Source organism: Dendropsophus ebraccatus, chromosome 8, assembly GCF_027789765.1.
Source record: "Dendropsophus ebraccatus isolate aDenEbr1 chromosome 8, aDenEbr1.pat, whole genome shotgun sequence".
Lineage (NCBI taxonomy): Eukaryota > Metazoa > Chordata > Amphibia > Anura > Hylidae > Dendropsophus > Dendropsophus ebraccatus.
In genome coordinates this window covers 16,478,423-16,498,634 of record NC_091461.1, presented here as the reverse complement: position 1 = coordinate 16,498,634, position 20,212 = coordinate 16,478,423, and the positions used below count along the sequence as shown (strand labels likewise).

The 20,212-nt window shown below is 44.4% G+C and overlaps 1 protein-coding gene across 1 annotated transcript; it reads left to right on the top strand.

Moving 5' to 3' along the window:
* Positions 1-2,228: 2,228 nt before the first annotated feature.
* On the top strand, positions 2,229-19,776 carry TNFRSF1A (TNF receptor superfamily member 1A). Its single transcript, XM_069979929.1, has 10 exons — positions 2,229-2,588; positions 6,235-6,442; positions 13,891-14,019; positions 16,283-16,429; positions 16,549-16,630; positions 16,906-16,982; positions 17,532-17,675; positions 17,770-17,795; positions 18,229-18,382; positions 18,736-19,776. The coding sequence occupies exons 1-10, from the start codon at positions 2,568-2,570 to the stop codon at positions 18,996-18,998; spliced, it is 1,251 nt and encodes a 416-aa protein (XP_069836030.1). The 5' UTR covers positions 2,229-2,567; the 3' UTR covers positions 18,999-19,776.
* Positions 19,777-20,212: the final 436 nt, after the last annotated feature.

Here is a 20,212-nt window from a genome sequence, read left to right as displayed (position 1 = left end):
CTGCGCGCGGCACGTCTGCGGCCCTCTGCACTTGGGAGGGGAACAACGGGGCGGAGACACGCCACCGCAGCCCCCTCTCGCCACCACAGCCCGCTCACCTTGGCCCAGCTGGCCCGCTCCTGACGTGCTCCGCCAATCAACGAGGGGCCACAGCGGCGGACCGCATCGGCCCCACGTTGATTGGACTGGAGGAGCATGTCAGGAGCGGGCCGCAGCAGTGATTTTTTTTTTTTTTCTATTAGACAGCCCGGGCGGCCCACAGACTGGTAATCTGGCCAGCCCAGCGGGCATTTGCCCGCCTTGCCAGATTACCAGTCCGGGCCTGCATCAGTGTAGTGACTGGCACACGGGAGAGGCATCAGTGTAGTGACTTACACAGGGGGAGGCATAAGTGTAGTGACTGGCACACGGGAGAGGCATTAGTGTAGTGACTGGAATGGGGGGAGGCATCAGTGTAGTGACTGGCACACGGGGGAGGCATCAGTGTAGTGACTGGCACAGGGGGGAGGCATTAGTGTAGTGACTGGCACAGGGGGGAGGCATTAGTGTAGTGACTGGCACAGGGGGGAGGCATTAGTGTAGTGACTGGCACAGGGGGAGGCATCAGTGTAGTGACTGGAACGGGGGAGGCATCATTGTAGTGACTGGCACGGGGGGAGGCATCAGTGTAGTGACTGGCACACGGGGGAGGCATCAGTGTAGTGACTGGCACAGAGGGAGGCATCAGTGTAGTGACTGGCACACGGGGGAGGCATCAGTGTAGTGACTGGCACAGAAAGGCATCAGTGTAGTGACTGGCACAGGAGGGAGGCATCAGTGTAGTGACTGGCACAGGGGGAGGCATCAGTGTAGTGACTGGCACACGGGGGAGGCATCAGTGTAGTGACTGGAACGGGGGGAGGCATCAGTGTAGTGACTGGCACAGGGGGAGGCATCAGTGTAGTGACTGGCACAGAAAGGCATCAGTGTAGTGACTGGCACAGGAGGGAGGCATCAGTGTAGTGACTGGCACAGGAGGGAGGCATCAGTGTAGTGACTGGCACAGGGGGAGGCATTAGTGTAGGGATTAGTAGGAAATTGCAATAGTCAAGACGGGAATAATTCAGAGCGACAATGAAAGTTTTAGCAGATTTGACAGTAAGGAAGAGACGGATTTTATATATGTGTATGCGCCGGCCGAAGCATATACATTACCTACTCCGCGATCCGGCTTGCTTTGGGGGTTCCCGGCTACATGTCCCGCTCAGCCAATCAGTGTGATGTCAATCCTGCTGCGAGTATGTCTGCCCATAGAGATTACAGGGCAGGGATCCGCAGTGGATCTCGCTGAGAATTTGCAGCAAGAAACCAGCTGTGGACTAGTCGAGTGTGTTTGTACCCTTAGGGTAGCTTCACACGTACTGGATCCACAGCGGATTTCACGCTGAGAGTTTGCAGCGAAATCCGATGCGAAACCTGGTAGTGTTAATGTCTATGGGGTTACATATCCGCAGCGGGCCCTTGGGCCCGGAGCATACATTACCTGCTCGGCGCTGCGGCTGTGTGTGAGGCTCCCGGCTCCCGACGGTCGCCATCAGCCAATCAGTGCTGCCGTGCACTGATTGGCTGATGGGAAGCGAGGGCAGTCGGGAGCCTCACACACAGCAGCGGCCCCAAGCAGGTAATGTATGCTACCGTGGAATCCACTGCGGATCCGGTACGTGTGAATCTACCCTAAAATAAGGCAAAACAAATATATAAATAACAGTGGATCTTAGTGATGTATCCGTGTGTCTGGATCTGAAACTGATCCAGAGGTCTGGTCCGTTGTCTGATATTTATACTAGGGGTCTAAACTGGAGTATAACATTGATTTTAAGGTCCGCTTTGGGTCCGATACTAATATAAGGGGTCTGACTGTATTCTGTCACCCCCTTGACGTGCCCGTAAAAGACCATTACCACTTTTTCTGCCGTAGGATCACTCTGAGGAAGGCTCTCCTGGGTTGAGGGCTCTATAATAACGCACGCCCGTTGCCCCCATTACAGGACCCTCCACAGAGAACATCTGGAAGCTACTGATAGCACTTTTGTTCTTTGCATCAGTTTCTGCTGTCTTTTAGAATACCCATCAGACTCTCACAGTCTGTCCTCCTCTCCTCCCTCTCTTGGCCTCTCCTCTTAACTCTTTCTCGCAGCCCATCCGCCCCCACACCTGGTGACTCTTTAGTCTTGTCACTTCCTGGGCTTCTCTGCAGACTTCTCTGTTTTCTGTTTCTGGGATACACAACCAGAGGGTTAGGGAGGAGAGAGTGAGTGACGTACCAAGGAGAGGCAGGAACCCAGGAGGCTGTGGAGGAACCAGCCAGAGGAACTTGCAGTCTAGTCCTAGGATCTGACATGAGGCTGGGGGGCCTCGGTGTGGGCCAGGGATAAAGGATTCTCCACTCAATGCAATGTGAAGGGTTGACTCTTCTGGGAGACCAAAGACCAGAGCTTATTGTTGTCCTGAGAATAATATTCACCTATGAGTGTCGGAAGAAAATGAGTAAAATTGTTTGTCCGACTGTGCGCTGGAAATAAGGAAAAATGACCAAACTCTTAATCACGGTGAGTAATGGGGTGTTTCGTGTAACCGCCATATAACAAGTCCTTGGGTGTATAGAGGTCTACTCTGCTGTGCCGAGACCTCGAATTTCAGCACCATATTAGACAATATACTCTCATCTGCACTTGTTTTAATGAGTTTGTACAATACTGGAGTTCCCCTTTAAATTGACTAATTCATTATCTATCGGACAAGTGTAAAACAGAAGTCTTCTTGCATCTATGTTACGACACAGTTATCTATGATGGTGTCAGTTCCGGTCACTCTGTCCGCACTACGCGGTAAACTTAGATCTAATAGAAAAATGTGTTGATGGTATAAATAGCAGATGTAGCAGAGCTCAGTTTTTTTGTATCAAACCGCTTAATACTGCTGGTGAATTACACATTCGGCTCTGCTACATCTACGTTCTATATAACGCACATACACAGTATGCTCTAGATACTCAATATCATACAGCTGTGGCTAGGCCGAGTTAGTATACTGGCTCAGTTTCTCGTATCATAGTGATGTGGTTTTCCATTGGGCTGTGGGTAACTATACTGAGAAAACGCTGATCCAGCTCTGCTACCTCTCTATTTCATAAAGTGCATGCATTGCATGATCTACGTCCCTAATAACAGATAATTCCTGTATTCATACAGTGTTAACGTATTAAGTAGAGCTATACAGAGATTGACAGATATAAATTAGTGGTAAATACATGGGTTACCGTGCTGAGTTTCGGCACAATTTCTCGTAATATTCTTTCTCTGCGGCTTACCATAAGGTAGCTCGACTAAACTATGACAATGCAGAGATATAAGAACGGAATGGAAAATCCTCCTCTGCTACGTCTGTTTTTCACATTCTCAATAACACACATATGTAGCAGAGCTGAGCTCGTAATTTTAAATAATTTCTGGTAGTATACAGTTCTGTTAAGTATTGTTTTCCATAAGACCACAGGTCCGGGTAACACTAAAGCAGGGATAGGGAACCTTCGGCCATCCAGCTGTTGCAAAACTACAATTCCCATCATGCAGGGACAGCCAAAGCGAAGCTTTGGCTGTCCATGCATGATGGGAATTGTAGTTTTGCAACAGCTGGAGGGCCGAAGGTTCCCATTTCCTGCATTAAAGGAACACATTGTTAAGACGGCAAAGACATGGAGAAATACAGATATAGTAAAGCTGAGTTTGTGTTTTGGCATATTATCCATTGGTGCAGGTAGCTCTATTAAGGTGACAACTGACTGACAAATTCACCTCTGCTACCTAATTCAATTGTGTGTTCTACATTCCTACAGATGCAGCAGAGCCGATTCTGTGTTTTAGAACTATTTTGACTTCCTTATAGACGTACAGGATAAATTTTCTTCACAATTATCACAATATGTTACCGATCTAACCCCAAAAGAGTTAGTATAATTACAAACACAACTCTGCTACCCCTTGACATGTAATCATGCTAGTGTCAGGTTTATTCCAGTGAGTACAGTGGCTGCCAGCCTTAGGAGAATAAGTCTCAGTTTCCTGGATTAGGAAAGCTATGAGTATTCCGGGAAGGCTGGCCCTCCGACCGTACAATGCAGAGACTGTCACGTTTCCCCTCCCCTGGCTCTAGTGCAATGGCCTCACTGTGGAATTTGCAGCCTAGGATTTGCATAGAGATAGACACATTCATTATGGAATTGCACAATATTTTATATAGGGTGTACGTATCACACGTATATGTCAGCTGAGAGGTGCCGTACGCTGGTTTTGCGGGCTGCAGAATAGCTTCTGCTGTAACAAAAAAGAGTGTAAAAGGGCAATAATAAAAAACAACTGATCAAATGCAAAAAAAGCAGAATTTGTTTCATTTATTTTTTGAGGCTAAAAAAAAATGGACCAAGAATTGTGCCCATAGCCACAGACAGGGATTAATGGAATATCGCCAAATGTACAGTATGAAGATGTGTAAAGTCTATGCTCAAAAAAAAACTAATTTACACCAATTTGTGATGTAAATTATAGTAAATTATGCTGTTGTGGGAGGTCCTGTCCTTCCTTTTTTTTTTTTTTTATAAATAAGTTTATGTGGCAAAATTTGCAACTTTTTTTTTTCAAAAACAGGAAATTGGGACAATTTCCAACTGCCGAAAATGATTTGAATTGTAGTTTTGCAACAGCTGGAGGGCCAAAGGTTCCCCATCCCTGGCGTAGACAGAGGGTCTTAGGCATAAATCCAGCGGTGTTTAAATAGTCCACAATAATGTAACGTTTCAATGGATGGAATCAGTTGAAATGTTGCATTATTGTAGAGTATTTAATGCGAATGTGCCATCAGGCAGATTAAAATTTAGTTTCCACTAATCTGTCGGTACCAGCACAGGGATCTTGGTGACGCGGTCCTTTTTTCAAAACGCTGCCCAGTTCCCACGCCCCATTTTGATCCTGTATGCACTTGAGGAGCCCCCCCAGTGTGATGATATCCCCCGTCTGTGACGCCGTTCTATTAGAATCAACAGGGTCACGTCACCATAGTGAGTGCATATCGTCACACTGGGGGGGGGGGCGCAGGGCTCACCTCCAGTGCATACAGCGGGCCAATGCACAAGAACAAAATGGCACCATACATTGGAACCAGTTGGCGTTCTAAAAAAAAAGGGCCCCCTAGGATCCCTGTGCTGCCGCCGACAGGTGAGTGAAAAAAAAAATGAATCCGCCCGATGGTACATTTGCTTTAAATAGTTGTCTGGACAAAGGTGGCACTCCCATCAGTCACATGGGGAGTAGAGTTGCCAGCAATGCAACAAAACAAAAATTAACAAATTAGACACAAAGAACAACATTTTTTAACAAATCAAAAACAACATAAATTCAAACAAATTACACACAAACAACTGAACAAAATCATATAAATCACACACCAACAAAAAAACACACTAAACAGAAAAACAATAGAAATATCCAAACAAATCACATAAAAAAAAAAAATCAAAAAATCACATAAACCACACAAACCATAGAAACAGTCCCATACATCACAGAGAAACAACAAAGGGATTGACATAAACCACAAAGAGCAAATCACACTTTTTCCATTTTTTTTTTCTTTTTGGTTTACATCATTTGAATAACTATCAGTATTTAACATGCTTTGAATATGTGCAAACTGTTCAATATCTATATTCCGATACTAACATTCGATCTGGTGAGGTTACAGGCCTGAGGCCTGAGGTTGCACCACTGAGTGGTTCTGATGACAACATGTCCTCCTCTGCTTTCTTGTTGCCATGGAGACTGTATGCCATGCTTCATTTCTATTGCTTTTCTTGGTGAAGGGGACTGTGTCATTAGAGACCACCCATAGGCTTTTCCTAAAGATTGTCGTAGGGACCATACTATATAACAGCTCGGACAGAGTCTTGCCCATCCACTGTCTAAACCTATGGCCTACAGGTTGGAAGGGTGCCCAGCCTACTATAACTCCCTACGACTCAAATAAAGTACATAGCTGCTTTCAAAATTATGTTGGTTGCCCTTGGAAACAGACAGCGATCTAGCACCATCCGCTGTCAGACATGTGACCTACCAGCTAAGTTTATTCTAGGTAGCTCCTGGAGAATCCTCGTAGTGGACTACTTCTATACACCTTAGTGACTATTATTTTACCATCTTACAGATCTCCTTACTCTGGCTCCTCCCTGCGGTACGTCACACGCTGGACATTCCCTTACAGTCAGCTCTGCTAATAAGAGGCAAACCGGTGGGCTTCACGAGATCAAGTCAAAGACACAAAAGATCCGAGGCATTGAATGGAACCACAACCTGCAAAGAAGATGAATATAAACCAAGGAAAGCAAAACACTGCTGCAACAAATGTCTGGCGGGTGAGTATGTGTAGATGTTACAGGGGCGCTATGGGTAAAGTGGTCATGTGACAGTTGTAAATAAGGCTTCTGAAATTATATTTATGGTGCTAATACAGGATCTATCAGATGTGATACTTAAAGGGTTTTGTCAAATGATTACAAGGATAGGAGATAACATAGGCCATAGGCTGTATCCATGTTTTCCAGGACTCCCTAGGGCTGTATCCAACTTCTTCAACCATTAGTAATCAAATGCCGATAGTTCAGGTTCAGGTGAATCCGTACGTATTTGAAGTTCACTCATCTCTAATGGCCATATCTCCCATCCATCACTTGGGTAAATTCCAGGTATAACTTGACTTGAACAGACGGAACCACCTTTGTACGTATGGGTCCTGTTATTACACTGACTGAGGTCTCAATTGATTGTGAGGGTTAAAATGTGTCCACATTACTACACATCCACCACCCTACAACTTTAATGTAGCTGTAATGGCATCACAAAAGATTAGGTTTACACCCCATCAACATGAAACGGGTTCACCACCTTCAAAGATAACATAATGGCAGGAGAACAAGCAAAAAATTGAAGAACTTGCTTTTTTTCCGACAAGGAATTAAGAGGCAACGAAATATGGAAGGTCTTGGTTTGGGATGGGGAAATAGAAGGTGATTGAAGAAGACAACTGGAGGTTCACGCAAATTGACTTTTGCTATGTGCCCCTTCTATTTAAGGTCATACCTGTTGTTGGTATGAATCTGTTGAGGGCCTGAGGACCTCCATAGTGTGTGCTGACCCTTATCAGAATAACACTCTCTACTTTCTCCAGCTCCCTAAAGACCATCAGAAAGCAGAGCTGACTTTTTGCATCCCCATCCTGCCCTTTGTAAGCTGCACCTCTCGCTCGCTCAGCACCTCCCCCATCACACCCCACACAATGCCATTTTCACTCTATAGGCTTCTATGTGCAACCACATTGAAAGTAGTCATACCCGGAAGATCAGAGGGGAGGCTTAAGGCTGAGGTTTCTCACTTCTGCAGATAATCGGTGAGGTTCCCTGCACTGTAGTCATCACCTCGGTGCACAGCCGTGAATTATAACCCAGCTCTACAGTGCCACGATGACTAAAGCGTAGATGTATATGTAAAATGAAAGTCATGGGGTATAGGTCATGAGAATCATCTCCGTGTCGTGATATTTGTGGTTATGGTGAAGCAGGATAGATCTAAGGGTGATATACAACAAAAGAACAAAATAGATGTGGCATAGGTTCTGCATAAAAACCATGCTGTCATTATTCCTGGCTAACGTCCAAAGAGTGACCGCCACAGTACCCCCATAGTGTACACCACAGTGCCTCCCCACAGTGATAGCCACAGTACCCCCATAGTGTACACCACAGTGTCCCCCCACAGTGATAGCCACAGTACCCCCATAGTGTACACCACAGTGTCTCCACTCAGTGATAGCCACAGTACCCCCATAGTGTACACCACAGTGTCCCCCCACAGTGATAGCCATAGTAGCCCCCTAAAGTACACCACAGTGTCTCCACTCAATGACACAGTACCCCCGTAACGTACACCACAGAGTCTCCCCACAGTGATAGCCACAGTAGCCCCTAACGTAAATCACAGCGTCTCCACTCAATGACAGCCACAGTACCTCCATAACGTACACCACAGCGTCTCCACTCAACACCAAAAAAAAACAGGGGTATGTTATATGAAGGAGCACTCCAAAGTAAGAGATAATACAAAAAATGTTTATTAATAATTACTAAAAAAATAACATATACTGACACAAAGGTTGGCAGAGAAACAAAAATCCCTACACATTAAAAACAATTAAAATTCCCAAAAGGACCCACACAATATAGGGGACCCCCGGGTAAACACACGATCCTACAGTAAAGCTCAACTGACCCTCACTAGTGAAACACGATAAATATACAGCCTAGTGATGCGGAAATCATAATCAAAGAGAAAATATATATATATATATAACTGTGTGTGTATCAAATAAATAGTGACTGGAAGAAAATAATGAACAATGATGAATATCAAAAAGAAATGAAGACCATCAAAAAACACATCACCAAATAGAGAGGGAGAGGAGCGATCCGTGGCTACCCATGATGCCCCTACGCGTTACGTTCCACCGGAACTTCGTCAGGGAGAAAGATATTCTGTATAGGGATCTTATTTATACATACATCTACATCGGGAGGCACCTGTGGCTGGTAATCCATCAAAACACTCACCTGTCTACAGTGATACATCTCCCAGACTATGTGTGGCCATGGCAAGATGGCGCCAGCGCGTCCCGGTGCTCACACTGCGCCTGCACAAGGATGTATTAGCACAGAGCGCAGCCGGAAGCCGCATCATGTGGGCAAACCTCATCAAATAGTCATATCTCTTAGCCAATAAAACGCTGATACCTAATGCTGTAGACCAGGCATGTCCAAAGTCCGGCCGGAGGGCCATTTGCGGCCCGCGTTCCGAACTTTTAAGGCCCCCCAGGTATCCAGCTTGCTATTATCTGCCTGTGATATAAAGCATATAGCATGTAGCATGTAAAATGGTCGGCCCTCGCACATGTTCACTTCATCAAATTTGGCACTCTTCGAAAAAAGTTTGGACATGCCTGCTGTAGACGCTAAAGACATCAATAAATATAATACAAATAGTAGACGGTGTCAAAGCGGCCTGTAGGATTAGCGATAATCAGGCTCAGATCCATACTCAATGTAACTGCTATAAAGCTGAATCGCTCGGCGCATGCGCAAACGAAGCCCATAGTATTGTAATACCAATATATATACGGGAAATACATGCCGTGTTCTCACTTATAAACAGGTGTATATAGGTATATAGATATATCTATACACCTGTTTATAAGTGAGAACACGGCATGTATTTCCCGTATATATATTGGTATTACAATACTATGGGCTTCGTTTGCGCATGCGCCGAGCGATTCAGCTTTATAGCAGTTACATTGAGTATGGATCTGAGCCTGATTATCGCTAATCCTACAGGCCGCTTTGACACTGTCTACTATTTGTATTATATTTATTGATGTCTTTAGCGTCTACAGCATTAGGTATCAGCGTTTTATTGGCTAAGAGATATGACTATTTGATGAGCTTTGCCCACATGATGCGGCTTCCGGCTGAGCTCTGTGCCAATACATCCTTGTGCAGGCGCAGTGTGAGCACCGGGACGCGCTGGCGCCATCTTGCCATGGCCACACATACTCTGGGAGATGTATCACTGTAGACAGGTGAGTGTTTTGATGGATTACCAGCCACAGGTGCCTCCCGATGTAGATGTATGTATAAATAAGATCCCTATACAGCATATCTTTCTCCCTGACGAAGTTCCGGTGGAACGTAACGCGTAGGGGCATCATGGGTAGCCACGGATCGCTCCTCTCCCTCTCTATTTGGTGATGTGTTTTTTGATGGTCTTCATTTCTTTTTGATATTCATCATTGTTCATTATTTTCTTCCAGTCACTATTTATTTGATACACACACAGTTATATACATATATATTTTCTCTTTGATTATGATTTCCGCATCACTAGGCTGTATATATTTATCGTGTTTCACTTGTGAGGGTCAGTTGAGCTTTACTGTAGGATCGTGTGTTTACCCGGGGGTCCCCTATATTGTGTGGGTCCCACCATGTTTTTTCCTTTTGTGAATTTTAATTGTTTTTAATGTGTAGGGATTTTTGTTCCTCTGCCAACCTTTGTGTCAGTATATGTTATTTTTCTAGTAATTATTAATAAACATTTTTTGTATTATCTCTTACTTTGGAGTGCTCCTTCATATAACATACCCCTGTCTCTTTTTTGGTGTTGTTTATCTTTACTTGGTATGTTTAGGAAGCACCCGTTTACTTATAACATTTGGTAGTGCATGCCCCAATTTTTGTGTATAGTTCCACTCAATGGCAGCCACAGTAGCTCCATAACGTACACCACAGTGTCTCCACTCAATGACACAGTACCCCCGTAACGTACACCACAGCAATAGCCACAGTACCTCCATAACATACACCACAGAGTCTCCCCACAGTGACAGCCAAAGTACCTGCGTATGGTACACCACAGCGTCTCCCCACAGCAACAGCCACAGTACCTCCATAACATACACCACAGAGTCTCCCCACAGTGACAGCCAAAGTACCTGCGTATGGTACACCACAGCGTCTCCCCACAGCAACAGCCACAGTACCTCCATAACATACACCACAGTGTCTCCCCACAGTGACAGCCAAAGTACCTCCATAACGTAAACCACAGTGTCTCTACTCAATGACTGCCAGTGTCCCTATAGTTACAACCACTGCGTATCCCCCAACAGTGACCTCAATGCCCCCATAACAGCTTAAGTCTTCCATACAAAAAAACCACAGACACTTGAGTCAGTGCCCCTATAACAACCTATGTGTTTATTAGCAACAACCACAGTATCTTCTTAACACTCACAGGGCCTGTGCCAATAAAAAGTGCCAACCTCTAGGCCTTCTTGACAGTGTTACATGCAGAACCTCCATAGAAGCCATAATGTAACTATAAAGGTGCAACTGTAGTTACCCCAGGAGACAGCCAGTTATGATACTTCTATAAAGAAAGCCAACCAAAGTGCCCCAATAATTGTGCCCACATAAGAAAGCCAGACAAAGTGCAGTCAAAGTGCCCCCATAAGGCTATAGTGTATCCATCACAGTACCCCCAAAAGATTGGCTCAAAAACAGTGGATACAATGCTGGAAACCCATTGGACCCCGTTAACATCCCAACATGTATGAGAGTTTTATTGTTCTGCTCCAGTGATAAAGCCGAACAACTCCATGATGCCGCTCACAAAAAATCTCCTTGGCATCCACGGAGGCTTAAGGAATTTTTCTTATATGCGTGGTTCCATCTCCGGATACATCTGGACTGCCAGGATTAGTAGGAATTGGGAGGAGAGAGACCGTAAGAGTAGTCCCCTAAGGCGTCTGATATACCGCCAGGCAGACGCAAGGAAAAACAAACAGGAATACAATGACTTAAAGAGCGTTAGGATTAAGACTATTAATACCACTGCCAAGATTCCCTAATACCACCTTCCGTCACATCGGCTACGCCCGGCATCTCAGACACACCTGGTGTAGCTATAGGGTAAATGCCATGATTCACTGATAACATGAAGGGCCGATGGCGTTACGTTTCCTGTGATTCCCTGACAGATGAGCTTAAAGGAACACTCTATTGGTTCTGCCAGTGAAAGGATGGGCTTCATCGGGAGTGTCCCTTTAAGTTATTATACTTAGGGTATAACTGCAGAGCAGGATTCAGAGGAGATGTGTAGGGCTCTGTAAATCCTTGGTGGAACCGGGCAGAACCCTTTAAATGTGTCTGTGGTCCGGCAGGGTAACGCAGCCTCTGTTACACACAGATGCCGCAATGTAAATGTGAACAGAGGCCTAGACCTAGACTAAAAGTTCCAAGACTGCAAAATATAATGTGTAACTAAGCCCCTTCCTGGTGTCTTGTGCGCAATTGTGACACCCTTTATAGCTCCACCCGTGATTGTTATGGAGCAATGATCCGTTAGGGTGGAGTTATACTGGGGTCTCTCTTTACGGCTATAAATAGAGATGGGAATCCATTTATCCCCATTACGCCTACTTGATTACATATCACAATGACGCCTCTTAATTAAGAAGATTATAAGACCTGCACTACAGCATGAGATGACGATGAGAAACTCCGCAGGGTTCATCATGGAGCTTATTACTAATATATATTATTTGCTCCTGGATAATCTGTAGATGCACCATACCGGGTCTCAATGGGCTCACCTTATGGAGAGTCACTACCCCTTTGACCCACAACTACTCCTGACCTCCCGGGAATAAGCAGCTAGCGCAGTGTCTGGCAGCGGCCATCAACGTTAGCTCAGACCTCAGAGCCGTTCTAGCTGCCCCTTATTGGATCATTCATTGACGGCCACAGGCCATGGACCATCACTGATAAAGTTCTGCATGCATGCTTGATTTAAACATAGTTCAAATAGGGGTAACTGGACCCCCATCTTGGGATTGGTGAGGGTCGTCCATGGAACAGGCACTTATACGTGTTATATAAGAAAAACCCGTTTAAAGAGAAGTTACGTCTGGGAATGGGGGGCAAAAAAAATCATTATGGACGGGGGGGGGGGAGAATGAGCGAGGGATATGGCCGCCGTAGGCCACTGAAACTTGCCAAATCTGTCCCTTTTCCGTAGCGTACGCCTGGGGCCCATCTTGATAAATCTTCCACTAAATTACCAGCTATATAAATATAGCCAATCCGTAAGACAGAGGTTTATTGCCAGTTTCCTAGAAGCAAAAATAACAGATCCGTCAACAGCAGGTCATTGATGGTTTCCAACTGGCAATTTTTTTTTTTTTTTTTGATGTAAATGAAAAAGTTAAAAAAAATAAAAAAAAAACTTTTACAATAGAAAACCTTTAGGGTACAAACCCACACACCATACAGTATACGCAGCAGATTTGATGGTGCAGATTTGATGCTGTGTTCAGTTATTTAGATCTAATCTGCTGCGTATTTGCTGCGTATTGCAGCAGAAAATACGCTGCATATACGGTGTGTGTGTTTGTAGCCTTAGGGTCTGTTCACACGTACAGACTCGTTGCGTATTTATCGCTGCTAGTTTCTCGCACATAAATCAACAGTGATACTGATTGCGTATTCTCGCTGCGCGTTTGGTGCGATTTTTACATGCGAGTTTTGATTTTCACAGGCGAGCTCAACGCCACAAAAAACGCAGCTACTTTCGTGCAAGTTTGATGCGAGTTCTGTGCGAGTTTTACGCAGCGAGTCTGTGCGTGTGAACAGATCCTAAGGGTCTGTTCACATGTACAGACTCGCTGCGCATTTATCGCTGTGAGTTTCTCGCACATAAATCCACAGCGATACTGATTGCTATCAAGTCAATGTATGCGTATTCTCGCTGCGTGTTTGGTGCGATTTTTACATGCGAGTTTTACGCAGCGAGTCTGTACGTGTGAACAGACCCTTAAGATGAGAATATTTGCTATTGCTGACTACAGGACCATTGTTAATACACTCAGCCAAGCAGCAAATAAGGAAATGAAAGGCCGTGTTCACACACAGTGGATGTGTTGCACTACCATAGCCGTACCACATCTGCAATGTGTGAGCCAAAAGCTGAGAAGTAATAATAGGGCGATGAGCTGAATACACCTGACTCCTATATACACCCATAGACCGTCATACAGAAGATGTCAGCTCAGAGCGGGGTATGAGTCACACACACCGGATAGACGGGCAGATATTTATAGACACTCTATTATATAGGAACATGGAGGCATAATGTTACTGCAGCAGGTAATAACATCTAACTGACTATAAGGGATAATATTCATCTGTCCCTACAGGTTTCATGGTAGTCAAGGACTGTGATAGAGAAGGAATGAAAAGTAACTGTACTCCTTGTGCAGAAGGCTTCTTCAGAAGAACTCCAAGTAGCTCCAAATCCTGCGAACAGTGTACAGATTGTCTAACCCGTAAGTATAAGCACTACCAGTCATATAGCCAGGAGAGCTGACTGATCCTCTATACTAGTGCTTCTCAATCCCAGTCCTCAGGCCTCACCAACAGGTCATGTATTGAGAATTTCCTTAGTATTTCACAGGTGATATAATTATACTCAGTGCATCAGGTATCATCACAGGTGATATAATTATACTCAGTGCATCAGGTATCATCACAGGTGATATAATTATACTCAGTGCATCAGGTATCATCACAGGTGATATAATTATACTCAGTGCATCAGGTATTATCACAGGTGTCCTTTGTATGGGAAATGCTCAAAACATGACCTGATGGTGAGGCCTGAGGACTGGATTTGAGAAGCACTGTGCTACACCACACAGGACACATCCTCCTCTATACTACACCCCACAGGACGCCTCCTTCTCTCTACTACACCACACAGGACATGTCCTCCTGTATACTACATCCCACAGGACGCCTCCTCTATACTACACCACACAGGACGCCTCCTCTATATACTACACCACACAGGACACATCCTCTATACTAAACCACACAGGACATCTCCTCCTCTATACTACACCACACAGGACACCTTCTCTATACTACACCACACAGGACACCTCCTCTATACTACACCACACAGGACGCCTCCTCTATATACTACACCACACAGGACACATCCTCCTCTATATACTACACCACACAGGACGCCTCCTCCTCTCTACTACACCACACAGGACATCTCCTCCTCTATACTACACCACACAGGACACCTCCTCTATACTACACCACACAGGACACCTTCTCTATACTACACCCCACAGGACACCTCCTCTATACTACACCCCACAGGACGCCTCCTCTATACTACACCACACAGGACACATCCTCTATACTATACCACACAGGACAACCTCCTCTATACTACACCACACAGGACGCCTCCTCTATATACTACACCACACAGGACACATCCTCCTCTATACTACACCCCACAGGACGCCTCCTCCTCTCTACTACACCACACAGGACATCTCCTCCTCTATACTACACCCCACAGGACGCCTCCTCTATACTACACCACACAGGACGCCTCCTCTATACTACACCACACAGGACGCCTCCTCTATATACTACACCACACAGGACACATCCTCCTCTATTCTACACCCCACAGGACGCCTCCTCCTCTCTACTACACCACACAGGACATCTCCTCCTCTATACTACACCACACAGGACGCCTCCTCTATACTACACCCCACAGGACGCCTCCTCTATACTACACCACACAGGACGCCTCCTCTATATACTACACCACACAGGACACATCCTCCTCTATACTACACCCCACAGGATGCTTCCTCCTCTCTACTACACCCCACAGGACATCTCCTCCTGTATACTACACCCCACAGGACGCCTCCTCTATACTACACCACACAGGACGCCTCCTCTATACTACACCACACAGGACACCTCCTCTATACTACACCACACAGGACACCTCCTCTATACTACACCACACAGGACACCTTCTCTATACTACACCCCAAAGGACACATCCTCTATACTACACCACACAGGACACCTCCTCTATACTACACTGCACAGGACACCTCCTCTATACTACACCACACAGGACACCTCCTCTATACTACACCACACAGGACACATCCTCTATATTACACCACACAGGACACCTCCTCTCTACTACACCCCACAGGACATCTCCTCCTGTATACTACACCCCACAGGACGCCTCCTCTATACTACACCACACAGGACGCCTCCTCTATACTACACCACACAGGACACCTCCTCTATACTACACCACACAGGACACCTCCTCTATACTACACCACACAGGACACCTTCTCTATACTACACCCCAAAGGACACATCCTCTATACTACACCACACAGGACACCTCCTCTATACTACACTGCACAGGACACCTCCTCTATATTACACCACACAGGACACCTCCTCTATACTACACCACACAGGACACATCCTCTATACTACACCACACAGGACACCTCCTCTATACTACACCACACAGGACACATCCTATATACTATACCACACAGGACATATCCTCTATACTACACCACACAGGACAGATCATCTTTACTACACCACACAGGACACCTCCTCTATATTACACCACACAGGACAGATCATCTTTACTACACCACAATTATATATCTATTTTCTATACTATTTTTAACTACTAAAACATAACTCAATGTCAATTTATTTCAGAATTTGGCCAAATTACATTGCAGCCCTGCAGTAGAATAAATGATACCGTCTGCGGATGTCCTGCTGGTCAGTTCAAGTCTAATAATGACCGGAAATTCACTTGTGTGGAGTGCAACAAATGTGATCATGGGACTGTGCACATCCCTTGTAAGTGTTATTGTTACACAGCAGGATGTTACATGAGGTTTTCTTGTTAAGATGTCAGACATTCTCAGATATCAAATGCCAGACTAATGTAATTCTTACGTTTTTCTGAATAATTCCAGGTAAGGCGGACCATGACAGTGTATGTCAGTGCTTCCACAACTTCTATCTCGACCCCACCGGACGCTGCCGCTCATGTTCAGAGTAAGTATAATGACAGGTCCCCATGTGACTAATGAAAAAAAAAAAAAAAAAAACACAATCACAATCTTCACATTGGAGCCGGAACAGGGTTAAGTCCGCTATGATTGTTACAGTCAAATGTTGACGTCTGCTGCTCCCTAGTGACAGTAAGCGGCACTGCACCATAAAACATGCCAATGTTAAGGGTGATGCTGGCCATAGACATAACATATAAGTGTAATAGTGAAAATAGTGATGTCTTTCTTATATGAAGTAATAATTACATTTTATTATAGGTGTAACGGTACAAAAGACTGTGTGAACCACTGTCCAGCGCCGTCCCCCCCATCAGGTGTCAAAAAGCCAGAGCAAGGTAAGTTTGGATGACTGTACTTAGCTATCCTTATCCATCCTATAGAGTAAAACGGAGCGTCAATGTCTGACTGTTGCGTCATCCAAACGAAGATACAAAGGACCCCATTTTTATGGATTGGTGGGGGTTTCAGCAGTCAGAAACCCAATTACTTATCATCTGATGTTCATGGTAAACCCCTTCTGAAGCCCGCATAAAACACTAAATGGAGCTCAGGAATATCCAGCTACTGTTGTGTCCAGTGTACATACAGTGTGCAGTTAGCTCCCCCTAGTGGCTGCAGCATAAAGACAGAATATTGAAACTTTTTTGAGACTTTCTAATAAACTTTGGGTATAACCTATCAAGCTGGCGTATCAATTTTCCGGCATACAAAGTCTGCTTATTTTTGTGCGGAGCTGCCCAGCATATCTATACTGTGCTGCTGGTATATTGACTACACTTGGTGCAAACGTAGCAAACCCCCAGCTGTAAGATAGATGAGGGCTAAATTAGTGCTCATGCAGTCATTTTACATTAAATAACATTCTCATATTTGTAACATTCCAGAACCAGACATTATTCGGATCATCATACCTTGCGTAATGGCCTTTACTGTCCTGGTTGTGGGGATTATATTAGTCGCCGTCAATCGTAAGAAGATCTCTTCGGTTTTACAGACAAAGAAGCCTATCCCCACCACAGATATGTCAGGTACAGTATATTGGATATAGAAGTAAGTCGCTCAGAACAGTGTTTTTGTTTTTTTTATGGTTTATTTATCAACTTTTTTTTTTTTTTTTTGCAGGGTCTACCCAAGTGAGCATTCCTCTGGTACGTATAACATGTGTGTCTCTTGAAGAGGTGTAAACCAATGATACAATAAACATTAAAAGGATTAGCACTAGGACAGGTAGACATTATATTTAACAGGCCTTCTTCTCTGAATTAATAAAGAGTGTCTCCTGCTCTGGAGGACTGAGCACCGCCATGTATTACATGTAAATGTAATAACCCATTTCACCTTTAGTGGCCTCTGTAGGAAAACTCTGTTGTCATCTATGGTTCTATCCAGTAGCAAGAGCTGATCATAGGGGCAATGCTTTCTTACAAAATAGGGGAGTGAATAATGAAGGCCCTGATACAATACCAACAGCTCAGCCATGTAGACTATACTTACCATTGCTAATCTTATCACATAACCTGTGGATGACTAGAAATAATAAAAAATAACTTTTAAAAAATTATCTCCTTTCTTTTTTTGTAGATTGGAGGCTCCACGTTAACAGGAAAATCAGATTTTCTACCAGGAAAAGCCATTTATGTCGTTGAAGAGTCTGAACTTCATCAAAATACGGCCTTGAATTCTTCTCTTCCATTACCGGACATCACGTTACAGACCAAGACGCCGTGCCTAAACCGTGAGTGATGCTAAAGGGTCTACATCGTAGATGTTTGGGTTATACTTAATCAGAAAATTGAGGAGAAATTTAGAGACTGTAAGAAAAAAAATTGATCAAATTGAGAAAGTAAAAGTAGGCCAGTTCAGGACTATGGATTGGGAAGATTTTGATGTAGAGGGTGGACCAGAAAGAGGACTGCATCAATGTTTTTTAGAGAAATAAGAAAAAATATGTAGAGAACTGAAAGGGGATCAGTGTGGTCTATAGAAATAATACATAATAATAAACATCCATCATTCTTCAAGCTTTCTTTATAGATACCGAACAGAGCTCAATAATATATTAATATTTATCTCTGTTTAATCTTCTAGGCCCGGAAGTCCTCTACAAAATTATCGAATGCGTTCCTGTGGGCAGCTGGCGGGAGCTTATCCGCCGCTTGGGAGTCAGTGACCAGGTCATTGACCAGTCCGAGTACGACTATAGACGTTACAAGGAGGCTCAGTATGCAATGCTCTCATACTGGGTCAGTCATGAGGGTTCATCTGGAACCGCCAGAGACTCGCTCTTCAGAGTGTTGAGAGACATGAACTTAGGAGGGTGTGCAGAGAAAATTGAGGAGAGCTTGTCATAGTTCTCTTCAGTAAAAGACTGGATTCACAAAAATGTTGCACTCGTCATATCAACATAGAACCAATTGTGGGTTTTATATGGTCACTAGAAACCAAAGTTTTTTTTAAATATCACTGGGGGTCTAACTTTTTCCACCAAGTTTTAGCACATGGACAGCAGTTGGACAGGTCTTCATAGTTGGCCCATTCGATATAGTGGCCTGGATATACTTCCAATGATCTTTTTGTCAAAATGGATCCCCCAACCGCTCTGCGTAAGCTTAGTCCAACATTGAATGGAATCTCCAGCTTCTAGACATGGATGGCAACCAATCTGTTTTTGGATTCCACCAAACGCACATTTGCTCAACTTCCATCGAAGGGTCTTCAGACCTCCCCATAAATACGGATGCAACCAGAAGGAAGTGTTGTCAGTGTGGAGGAAATTGCTCTACTAAGGATATTGAGCTGTTTCATTACAAAGGAATTTATATATATTTTTCTGAAAGCATAGATGTTGTATATTTTTGTATGCAGCTAAATTCTCCAAGTTACTGCCAGTTTTTGTTCACCAGTAATCACAATAAAACACGTAATAGGTGATTTTACACAGGGCTGGCTTTTTAGTAAAGGTGCATATAACAACCATATGAAGATGTGCAGGGTCATTGTAGGATATCCATCAACGCATTGGTGGAGGTTACCTTGTCGGGGTCAGAAGGGAAAACACTGGATAGTACAGGCTTGTAAATGTTGTCACATTGCCATGGTATATGTATAAAACACCAGAGTGCCTAGAGAGTCCTAGAGTGCCTTCTGTTTCATTCCAAGACAGCTGCATCTATTTATATTATTACTGTAACTGGGTTGTTTGATTTCCGGCCTGCCTGACCCACAGCAAATCACAGTGTTTACTGTGTCAGAGGAAGTTGTCTGTCCTGTGCCAGCTGACTTCTTTTGAACTATAGGATTAAATCACCTCCTATGAGATCCCTCCTCTCCCTGCTTTATGTGTATGCTGCTGCTATCTCTACTGGATCAGGATATACCATGGTCATACCTTTGCCTTGTGACTGTGTTCACATGCTGTGTATTTGAAGGTTTTTCTAAGAGTTTGTAATGTGATTTTGGTCACAATCACAGCCTAAACATAGTAAAACCACATGTGAACACGACCGTTAGACTTCAAATTTTCATAAAACACCGAAATTGTGATTATAGGTCAAATCCGTTTCCG

What these genes read in the sequence shown, in the direction of transcription:
- TNFRSF1A (XM_069979929.1), top strand. Translation starts at nt 2,568, where the DNA reads ATGACCAAACTCTTAATCACG. An exon ending in TGGGACTGTGCACATCCCTT is followed by an intron (nt 16,430 to 16,548) that starts GTAAGTGTTATT and finishes GAATAATTCCAG; the next exon opens with GTAAGGCGGACCATGACAGT. An exon ending in CAAGACGCCGTGCCTAAACC is followed by an intron (nt 18,383 to 18,735) that starts GTGAGTGATGCT and finishes TTAATCTTCTAG; the next exon opens with GCCCGGAAGTCCTCTACAAA.